Below are 11,771 nucleotides of genomic sequence, written 5' to 3' on the forward strand. Positions count from 1 at the left end.
AAAATCGATTGCAAGATTTGTACCGGACAAATAAGAATACGACCTAGTAAAAACGTTGTAAAATCATAGTCTTCCACATACTTTGTTGGATGGGTTGTTAACCATTTATGCAGTCCATAGTAATAAATTATCCAGTTTGTTTCTAATGCTCCCCGTCACATTGATCCAAGTAAGATGAATGTTGGCGCCCTTGCATGTTCAAGGACATTTGGCAACAATGCGTATTGTAACCTTTTGCAATGGCGGCTATATTTGCGTTACTTAAGTCGCTGTGAAGGGCAGCATGGAAGGTGTGATGAGACCCAAGATTACTAGTTTGTTGTCATCTATTGGTGTAGATTGTGTAGAAGTTAAAACTGTAAAGCCACGTATGTTCTTGCTCGATCGAGCATGTTGACTTGGAAGCATGCTCGTCATTGCGTCCACACAGTCGAGCAACTTGACACAAGACGCTGTGACGCCACCGTCGCACCGCCACGAGTGAGAGCGAGGCCACACGAGCCTTGCCAGTGCGTCCTGACTCAAACTGCATCGAGCAAGAATTACGGACCTTGAACCTTTTTCGGATCGACCAATTTTGCTCGATCTCGAACAAAAAACCATCGAGCCAGATGGTACCTACACACGTTGGAATGAGCGTATAACCGTCGAGCAAGAACGTGCGTGTGTACTTACTATAAGGGGTTAAAATCCCATGGTTTGCTTAAATTAATATGTATATTCAATGGATATTGAGTATATGCCTAGCAACTAATCATTGTACTTATAGGATATTTTTAGATTAACTCCAAATTGAAATGTCCATGTCAGCTTAGAGCAGGAGTGATATTTTTTGCGTAAGTTATTTCCTAAAACCACTGAACAAGTGTTCCCTGCCCAAAACTTAGTGTGCTACAATGCACTAATTGAAGTCTCATGATTTTTTTTCATCTTTAATAGGCACGGATGCTTCTATTTCTGTCAGTTTATGTTATATAGAATATAGGTAGGTATGTATTTATCTTTCAAAACCGAGTACCGCAGCTTTGGCAAACATTTAGGGAATAATTTAATTGTGGAAAACTATTTAACCGAAAATATGCCAAGAAATTAAAGTGGCATTGAGCCAATTTTTTCATAAATTTAGTCATTCAGTAATACCTATCTACAAAATAATCATAAAAGAATATTAAGATACCTACATTGGTATTTTCCACTCATTATTCAGACCATAGTTAATGAATTTAATAATAACATTTTACGTTTAATTAAAATCGGTGTAGGAGTTCTTATCATTGAACCTGAACTGAACGGATCAAATGGCACGTTGGATTTATTTGATTTGGAACCGTTTGGTAGAATGTCCACGGAAACGCTTTTCTGACAACTAATTAGTATTGCCAGTACTTAAAATTAATTCGTAATATTATATTAGTCTCTAAAACAGAAACATATTTGAAACGTCAACTTGTTATGAAATTCTAACCTCCTATCGTGGTCTACAATAATACAAATTTAACAGACTGTCGTATTCATTCATTTTAAATATACAAAATATAAAGAATGCTTCATAAATAGGTGGCCATTTAGTTAATTTAAAAGATTTATAGGTATGACGAGTTTTTAAAAATCACTTTTGATTAGAGCTTTTCATAATAATTGACCACTTGTTCATGTCGACAGTATGATATTGTGACTTAGACGACAATCGAACATACCTATTAAATTCGTTAGGTAATATAAAGATCATTCCGGGTTGATTTAACACAGTTTGTAGTTTAGAATCTCCGTTACTAAATATAAATAAAATGAACATAAATTCTTGGTCTGTCATAATAATTATAGTAATGATATTAAATCGAACTTGCATAGAAAATAGTGCTGGATTTTGAGATAATATGACCAAAAGCGGCGTCTTGTTCGCGTATGGTTACTTATGAATAATAGGTATTGATTATTAATCTATAATATATATATTTCAAGTAAACTCCTATGGTGTAAATATCTAACATACAGGGCTCGAAATGGAACGGAACGCACCGGAGCGCCGTTGCGGCTCGTGAAATTTGTAAAATTATCGCTCCGTCTCGTGGAAAAAATATGTTGACCATCTGATCTAGATAGGCCATAGAATAGAAAATCTGACACACTTATTTTTATAAAATACACATACGATTCCATGACTATGTAAATATCTTCAGAAAATTTGTCGAGCGCTCCGGTTCGTAAACTTTTCCATTTCGAGCGCTGCTAACATATTAATATGAACACCTTACGATATATAAATGCCGAATAATGCTTATCAACACTTTGACAGATTGCCATTAGTCTATGGATCGTCCGAATTGGTTTGACGTTTCATGTCAAACCATTTCTGATGGTCCGAGAACGGTTTGATTTTCAATGATACACTGAACCAAACGTCAAATCTCAAACCATTTCCGGTCAACTACAATTTGTATGTATATTGTCTATGGTTTAATTTGATTTGTTTCGTTCATGTTGAAAGAAACGAACCTCGAGTTGGTTGGAGTTTTTTCTGCGCAGTTGTGAGTGTTCAAGTATCCTAAATTTATATGCCATAAACAACATCCACATTAAAAAATATAACTTAATATTTTTACTCTGGCGAGTATGCGTAAAAGGTTCGCTTGTTGTCATATGTTTTCTGACGATATCTTTTTGTCGTGTGAAATTTCAATCGCCACCTCTTACTGAATAATTATGGAATATATCCGTTCCGTTTTCTGAATCGCTCGCGAAGCTGTGATTTTTTTCGCTCCGGACAAATCGCGCTCTCTGTATTCGCCATGACCTTTTTGCGTTTCCAGGTCAGATAGTGAACCCGGCCGTCGGCGGCTCTCGGGGCGATGGACTCCGATTCGGCGGGGGCCGACATCTGTCGGGTCTGCAGGTCCGAAGGCCTAGCGGAGAGGCCCCTGTTTCACCCGTGCATATGCGCCGGTTCCATCAAGTGGATACACCAAGAGTGTCTCGTGCAATGGATGCGCTACTCGAGGAAGGAGTTCTGCGAGCTCTGCGGCCACCGGTTTTCCTTCACCCCGATATACTCGCCCGACATGCCTGGGAGGCTGCCCCTCCGGGACGTGGCCGGCGGGCTTATTTCGTCGGTGGCGACCGCTTTCAAGGACTGGTGCCACTACACCCTCGTCGCGCTCGCCTGGCTCGGGATTGTACCCCTGACGGCTTGCAGGATCTACCGAGCGCTCTTCGCCAGCAGCGTCGACGACTTCCTCGGGCTGCTTCTTGACATTCTGTCGACCGAGAACCTTGCTAAGGACGTGTTCTCGGGATGCTTCGTCGTCACTTGCACCCTGTTCGCCTTTATCGGCCTGGTTTGGCTCAGGGAGCAGATAATGCATGGAGGCGGGCCCGAATGGCTCGAGAGGGAAAATCTGGGGGCTGGCGCCGCGGCGGGTGACGCCGACGGCGGCGATATTCCCCTTCCGCCTGACAACAACAACGTAGCCGAAGATGGCCGCATCCCGGAAGAAGGGCTCGCAGCGAGGGAGGGTGTCCCCGCCGAAAGGGAGGCAGGCCCTGGGGAGGGCGCGGAGGTAGGTGATGACGCAGCGGGTGCGGATGAGGCCAATTGGAACCCCATGGAATGGGACCGCGCAGCCGAGGAGCTGACGTGGGAGCGACTGCTGGGGTTGGACGGCTCCATGGTGTTTTTGGAGCACGTCTTCTGGGTGGTGTCGCTGAACACACTGTTCATTTTCGTGTTCGCGCTGTGCCCATACCACATGGGAGCGGCGGGTGTGGCAGCACTGGGTCTGGATGAACGCGTGAAGGCCTCACATTTCCGGGGGCTGCTGACCACTCTAGCAGGCTACGAGCTGATCGGGGCAGGGCTGGCGGCACTGCATGCTCTGGCGGGGCTGCTTGGGCTGGGCCGGCCGCGCCGGGCATTGGGCCTTTGCTACGTGGTGGTGAAGGTGTCGCTCCTCTCCGTGGTGGAGATCGGCGTGCTGCCACTGGTCTGCGGGTGGTGGCTAGACGTTTGCTCGCTGGCGCTCTTTGACGCCACCCTCAAGGACAGAGAGGCCAGCCTGGCCGCCGCTCCCTGGACGTCCATGTTCATCCACTGGCTGGTGGGCATGGTGTACGTGTATTACTTCGCATCCTTCATCTTGCTGCTTAGGGAAGTCCTCCGGCCGGGAGTCCTGTGGTTCTTGAAAAATCTCAATGATCCCGATTTTAGCCCCATTCAGGTGAGCTCAATGTTCTCAATCGACCTTCATGTTCACGAGCTGCAAATAACAGTTGTCGACTCAAATAGCTTTTCTAAATAGTATAAATACCTTGAGTGAAATGAAATGAAACAATTTTAGGAAATGATCCACCTGCCAATATTGCGACATCTGCACAGCTTAGTCGCGTCGGCAATGATATTCGGCACGGCCGTCCTGCTTATGCTGTGGGTGCCGGCACGTGCACTACGCTACCTCTTCCCCGGTTTTCTGCCCTATGTGGTGGCCGCCCATGCAGACGCCCCCGTCAATGAGCTCAGCCTGGAGTTGCTGCTTCTTCAGGTATCGCCATTCTATAATTATTGTCATCATCGCAAGGAGATTATTGAGTATAAAATAAACATTGAATCACTGAGCGCAGCTGACTATTATCATTTTGAGAAACTTTAATTTTCAAAAATGCCAAACACTAAATTCAAACAGCAAATGTGAAGAAAGTTCCGATTAATGCCATATATTGCTAGTAGCATTATAAAAGATTCAAATTTACCTCACTTAAATGGAATACATAATGGCTTTGAATATACATAAGCATGGCCCCCACAAGGGGGGGGGCTGACAGGGCTCTAGCCAGGGGGCCTGTGTTCAGGAAGGGCCCGGTGTGGCGAGTCGACCCGATAAATGAGATAAATACAAATCACAAATTTGCTGTAATAATAAAAAAAATCCCTTATTTACTATTTACGGCGCTATTTTACTTTAATAATATTGATAATTTTAAATATTTGATTGTACAACGCAATTTTTGTTTAATTCAAATGGATGTAAGTAAATACACATTAATTTTACTGCGTACCTACACCATTTTGGAAAACGCTACTGCAGCGCGTCACACTGCCTTTATTCTTAGCGATAGGTAGGGGGGGCACCAACCATCCTAGCCTGGGGGCCCGCTTCAGGATGTGGGGGCATGTACATAAGTATACCTACATATTATAATAAGTAATTTTAGCAAACAACCACAGATCTCACACTTATTAAATATCTACAAATGGATGAAAAAAAATCAATTAGTCAAAATTATAGTATTGCACTACAGTACGCTCTCAGTGAGAAATTTGTACTAGCAAATTACGGTTTTATTTATAATCAAAATCAAGTATTTACTAAATTATATATATTTATTAACTACATATTAAACAGTAAATCACTTGACACAACCAGTGTTGTTCAGTGAGGCAGGTATTCTTGAATGGCTTAGAATTCCTGGCTTTCCTTATGTCCAAAAGCTTCATTTTGTGTTTTTGTATTTGTACGCGGTGGACTACTGAATTTGACAATGGAATACCGGCGAATTATAGAGCTTGATTTTGTGCTTTCAACTAGTAAAAATAACGGCAGATTATAGTAGTTGTCGGATAATCGAGCGGCGGATTACTGAGTGTACCGTATAATTATTATAGTACTGTTGAAAATATATAATAATAATTTCTAATTGATTTAAGTTTTGCACTGTTTCATTTGAATCATTTTTTGCGACACAGGTTTCGCCTTTTTGTATTTCCATATACTACGCACTTTATCCAATTTGAGATTCTACATACAAAACTATAATTTTACATTTAAAAAAACGTCAGTAAGTACATATATTTAACGAACATAACCTGTATAAAACCTGACTTTGATGCCGCGGTTTATGCATTCAGTTTATCGATTATAGATTACACCTTAACATTGAGTTGAAAGTCACGATAATTTCTTCTCTATTGCACATATCATATAATATTTTTTGTGCAGGTGATCCTCCCAGCCCTGTTGGAACAGTCACATACGCGCACGTGGTTGAAGGCATTGGTGCGCTGGTGGTGCGGGGCCGCAGCCGGCCTGCTCGGCCTGCGCTCTTATTTGTTGGGAGACGAAACACCGCCTCCGCCCCCGCCCGCCCCTCGCCAGGGGGAGGCAGCTGAAGCGGAGGGGCTGGGCGCCGCTCACCAGGCTCTGCTGCACCGTGAGGCTCCCACGGGCTGCCAACCGTACGAACGGCCCGGTGCATTTGGGGCGCGCGTCGCCGCTCTCCTTCTCGCAGTCTGCCTCTCACTAGTCGCCGCCAGTGCTGTGGCCTTGGTCAGTGGACTCTACGTACAATGTTTACCAACATTATTACTGACATGGATTAATTAGCCTAGCCATAGAATATCATTCTACATTCTAATCTATCCACAAAATTAAATAATGAAATATTTTTTGAATCATGTTTTCTGTATACAATAGTAACAAAACAAACGTGAGGTCTGCCAAATATTTTAAATTTCAAAGTTAGAACTTTCCACTATTGGAAATTATTGGATTGATAAATTTTGTGTGCCTTTCGCGAGACTTTGTACATGTCATAAAATTTAATACATATTTCAGGTGGTCCCTGTTTGGCTAGGAAGGAGAGTGATGGCTCTCTGGCTACCCAAGGTGTCTGACGGAGTTCATGAATTGTATACGGCCGCTTGTGGTGAGTTTAACTCTGTTCAATTTGTAATGGTTTTTGCTTTTCTGTACAGTTCTGCAAAAAACCAATACCTGATTTTGATGGCAAATGACAAAATATATTATTCATTGCCTTACAGCTACATTATTATTTTTTGAGAATTTGCGGACTGAATGATACGGACATGAATCGGCATGATTGTTATATCGCTCTTCAGACAATATTGATCTGGAAAAATGTGTTTTAAAACATCTCAGAATTTTATGTTTGGTCATTTCAGGTACATACCTGTGCTGGGTGGTGGCGCGGGCGCTGGCTCTGGTAGCATCGTGGCTGCCGCAAGGACGCGCAGCAGTGGCGCGACGGCTGGGGTTATGGGGGCGTCTGGGGGCGCGGTCAGCAGTGGCTTGTGCAGCGCTTCTGGGTGCAGTCCCGCTATTGTTCGGGCTGCTGCTGGAGCTGGTGCTAGTTGTGCCACTACGGGTGCCACTGGATCAGACGCCTGTGCTCTTTGTGTGGCAGGACTGGGCACTAGGCGTCCTATACACCAAGATCGCGTGCGCTGTCACCATGATGGGCCCCGACTGCGCCCTTCGCTCCGCCATCGAGAAGGCCTACCGTGATGGCATCAGGGACATGGACCTCAAGTGAGTATTTGCGTTGTTCTGAAGTAAATAGAGCGGATGTCGATTCGTCGATGACCAGACAAGGGGTTTCAGCTGACATCCGCCCAACTGAACCATCGTATCCGTAGTCGTCTATTCTATAACTGACTCATGACTGCGAGTGTAAAGGACTGAAGCGGGGGATTGCACCAAGGCATCCACAGCAATGATATAATCATCATCATCAGGGGCGCGACAACCCGGTGTGGGTCTTGGCCTCCTCCATCAGCTCCCTTCACCTGTCCCTATTCAGTGTGGCCGCTTTCCAATTCGGTACCCCCAGAATACGGCAGTCACTGGCAGCTCCATCCAACCAGCGAATCTTTGGCCTGCCTCTTCTATGCCCTGATGATATAATAAATAAGGTTATATTTTTTTAACCAAATCCAATCTGTTTTGCAGATTCATCTTATGCGAGCTGGCGGCGCCAGTGATTACGTGCTTCGGGCTGGCGCTGGCAGTCCCATATGCCCTGGCGCACAGCGTGCTGCCGCTGGCCGTGTCTAGCCCGCAGTTGCGCAATCTCATCGCTCGCCGCCTCTACCCCTTCCTCCTGCTCACCCTCTTCGTCGGTTGCGTGGCGCTCTTCCAAGTCCGCCAGTTCAAAAAGCTGTATGAGCACATCAAGAACGACAAGTACCTGGTGGGCCAGAGGCTGGTCAACTACGATCACCGGAGGCCCAAGACGCCTGCCGTCGCTGCCGCCCCTTTGTCCCTGCACCAGCAAGGCGCTTAATGCTTCTATAGTGCGGGCATCCATCCTTCTGTTACATTTAATCGTCTTCAATTCACAAGCGATTTCGAGTTGAAAATATTATGTTTCAGAATAGACCTCTGAGAATGTGTCATTATGCTAAAATAAATTTTGTTACAGCTGTTCCCTAGAGATATTAATATTTTATGGTCTGAATATTTTTTTTCATTTTGTCCCATCTGTCACTGTAGCAGTGTAGCACCTACCAGTGTTGTTTTTTCTTTCCACAGTTGATATGTACCTAATAAATGTTCCCTGTAACTTTTAATTATGCGATATGAATTGTATGAATCGTATGAAGTGACTCAGATTTCTATAATGTTTTGTATGATGCCTTTGCTGCATGCAAATTTAATAATGAACAGCTTAATGAAGACAATTTTCAGAGATTTAATTTCAAATTATATTCATATGTTAAAATATGATTTGATTGTCTTTGACCCTTTTGTGTTTAACGATAATAAATATCTAATAATCATGTAAGATTGCAGTGATTACTTACATTATTATTTTGTAAAATAAAGTAGATTGTACATACATATTATATTATTATTTTAGTTTTACAATAATGAAATTTGTAAGTAGTTTTAGAGGAGATTTTGTTGGGTTTATTAACATGGTAATTACTACAAATTTGCATTGTACATAATAATATATTATGCAGATCTGAGATGAATAAAATACTAGGGGTACCCATAAGTTGTCAATCTTTTTTAAATATCTAAGTTTTAATGAAATCGTAACATTTGTGAATATGTGTTTTTGCTATCATATATTTTAAACCAGATTGTGGTTTTAGTTGATTGAACAAAAGAAGGTTTCTATTATCGCAAAACGAAATGGCGGAATTTCAACGATTAGAACACATACCACATTGTTTCATTATTGATTAACGTAACAACTGCAATTGCAGCTCTCGTAGTCCTGTGCGTACGGCACTGGCGTTTCATCCGGGGGCTCAGGGTTTGATACCCGGTGAAGTCGCAATATACTTATGTGATTTTTTCAAAGCCTAGGTGTTTTGATTGTTTCACTTCTACTACAACATTACTGTTTCACCGCACTACTGTCATTGGGCTGTTGTAGTTTTCAAAAGAATATATATGTATATATTTTTCAAACAGGTTCGCTGCCACCCTATATAATATAGAATTGACCCCATGTGCCAATCCACGAAAATGTAAAAATTGGGTCACGGTATACGAAACCAAGTGATGACTATATTCATAATATTTTTTATTAGTTGATAACATGAATTATGTCAGTAAAATATAATGTCATGGCTCCGAGCCAGACTGCATCGCCTAGACCTTATAAAACAGTCACGAAAAATGTCTATAAAATTTTTTATTATGATGCAAAATAAAAACCAACTAGCGAAAAATATCGGTAACGTATTCAACTACGATGCTAGCTAAGAAATAAACCACTCAATGGTAGTGCCAGTGAAAGAATGACATTTACGTGATTACTATACAGGTGGCTCCGATTGGATACGGCGGAACCGAATATGAGTGGCCACGCGGCTCCAATTGGCGCCGGTGGCAGCAAAGCTGTTAACTAATAGGAAAATAATAAATATTGTGATATCTACAGGAATATTTTGAAGGTTAATAAGTGTCAAAATCAGTTCAGAAATTTTCCTCTGCTTATTTTTTCTTAGCTGATAGTGTTCGATATTGGCGTTTTGTAATGCTTTCGGATCCTAGGTTATTAAACATGCAAGAGATAACTGACACACTTAGGGTTACTCAGTCGATAGTGCAGACACCTTCATGAAATCGGAAAGATATCCAGGCAAGTCAGCAGGAAACACATCATACTGCAGCATAATAAGAGTGTAGTGAAAACAAACCGAGAAAAACTAAAGTAGCTTGACTCTGAAGTTTTACCGCATCCACCATACTCACCTGATATTGGACCATCGGATTATCATTGTTCAGACTTAAGTTGTATTGAATATTCAAAATGTCAGTGATATTCAAGTTTACCCTTGAATCATATTTTTTATCACAGCTAGCACATTTTTATAAAAGAGGAATTGACAATTTACAGAAGAGATGGCAAATATGTAGTCGATTAGAAAATAGTTGGATTCATTCAAAGGTATTGTTACGCCCACGATGGCCGAGCAGCTTAAGTGTAAGCTTATAACGTCAGGGGTCCCAGGTTCGAATCCTGGGTCTGGCAAATACAAATATTGTTTTTCAATTTGTGTTTGAGTCGGAGTATGGACCTAATGGGTTGAGCAAGTGGCCAACATCCATTTCTCGTAAAAAAAACAACGAAAATCTGTTAATACAAACCTAATATTATGATCTTATTAGATCGGACATAGTAAAAAAAAAAGGTGTAAGAACTGTACATCTAAATTTAAGAATTTGAACCAAACAAAACAACCTCTGGTCCACAAATTAAGTTAGCTACAAATGACAGCATAGCAGATTCATTTGGAGAAAACTTCATACTACTGCTATTCTTTTACATTTATTTGCAGAATGTATAAGACATATTTAGTTTAAAAAATCCTGTAAAATTGTTATAACTGCATTCAAGTAAGTAATCACAATGAACATAAAAAAATGGCAGCCATTGTGTATCAGAAAATTGGAATGCATAATGAGCGATGTTAATATTTGTGAAGTTTACCAACTTAACCATGCTTCGTGTTTGCTAAATAATTTCAAAATGTCAACAGATATAACATTCAAGGCTTCTATTTATAGTTCAAATTCTTTAGACTCGTGTGTGTTTAACTTTGATATAATTGATTACTTATGGGTATACCCAATATTGTTTTAACTCGATACACATTAATCTTAAAATGAGTCGTCCTTCACCACAAAAAACTATGTTCACAATAAAAACTCGCTGTTAGTATTCAATAATACCCTCTTTATATTATAAAAATCGCATTTGGAACCTAATGAGGATTAATAATTGTATTTAAATTATTTCTAATCGTAGTAAATAATATGTAAGTTCTAATATTTTATTATTGATTGCAGGTACCTATTATTGGATGTTTGTGTTTAAATGAGCTTAAAAATTATCTATTATGAGTTTCAAATTGTCAGTAAAATACTTTCATTAATTGATGGAATATTTTATAATTTCTAGGCTGAACGATCATTAGTTTTCAAATGCGGTATTTGCACAGCTCTAGATTTTTTTTTGCATTATGTAGGGGATTTGAATGTTGCTTATACTTACGTAATCTTTGGTTGAAGATTTTTTTGGTGTAATATACTGTTTCTATGAAATACCACTGAATTTTTATTTATATACCTCTTTCAAAACACAATCCTAAACCATAGACAATTTTCTCCATTGGCACGCAAGTCAGATGGTTTACTGTCTTCAGACTTCTTTTTCGTGTGCAGCACCCCAAATATGCAGACATTTAAGTCCACATGCTAGGTTCATTGGATTTCAAACATGTTTTTTTTATTTTAATCACCGAGTTGCCAGAATTTGTCCGTTAACGACGTAAGCAAGTTCAATTTGACATTAATACGCAATCATTTGGACCGAAAAAAACCTGTTGGTGTCCTAAACTTTTTTATTGATTAATTTGAATTTATGAAATTCTTAAAAGAAAATGTAAAACTTGTGTTGTTTTCATTGCTATATTATTTTATGCAAATCTACATGAAAATAACACAAAATTCCAGGATTAT

At 40.8% G+C, this 11,771-nt stretch overlaps 1 protein-coding gene across 1 annotated transcript; it reads left to right on the top strand.

Moving 5' to 3' along the window:
• Positions 1–2,595: 2,595 nt before the first annotated feature.
• Positions 2,596–8,788, top strand: LOC147063440 (E3 ubiquitin-protein ligase MARCHF6). Its single transcript, XM_085960117.1, has 6 exons — positions 2,596–4,214; positions 4,335–4,535; positions 5,991–6,317; positions 6,606–6,696; positions 6,953–7,319; positions 7,740–8,788. Exons 1-6 carry the CDS (start codon positions 2,850–2,852, stop codon positions 8,071–8,073), a joined length of 2,685 nt encoding a protein of 894 aa, XP_085816243.1. The 5' UTR covers positions 2,596–2,849; the 3' UTR covers positions 8,074–8,788.
• The last annotated feature ends 2,983 nt before the right edge of the window (positions 8,789–11,771 follow it).

Source organism: Rhyacophila brunnea, unplaced genomic scaffold (assembly GCF_057557595.1).
Source record: "Rhyacophila brunnea isolate RB1 unplaced genomic scaffold, BYU_Rbru_1.0 scaffold_9, whole genome shotgun sequence".
NCBI classification, from domain to species: domain Eukaryota; kingdom Metazoa; phylum Arthropoda; class Insecta; order Trichoptera; family Rhyacophilidae; genus Rhyacophila; species Rhyacophila brunnea.

Excerpts from the sequence above, each read along its gene's own strand:
- LOC147063440 (XM_085960117.1), top strand. The coding sequence starts at position 2,850 with ATGGACTCCGATTCGGCGGGGGCCGACATCTGTCGGGTCTGCAGGTCC. Across the intron at positions 4,215-4,334 it reads CCGATTTTAGCCCCATTCAG|GAAATGATCCACCTGCCAAT; the intron begins GTGAGCTCAATG and ends AAACAATTTTAG. Across the intron at positions 6,697-6,952 it reads ATTGTATACGGCCGCTTGTG|GTACATACCTGTGCTGGGTG; the intron begins GTGAGTTTAACT and ends TGGTCATTTCAG.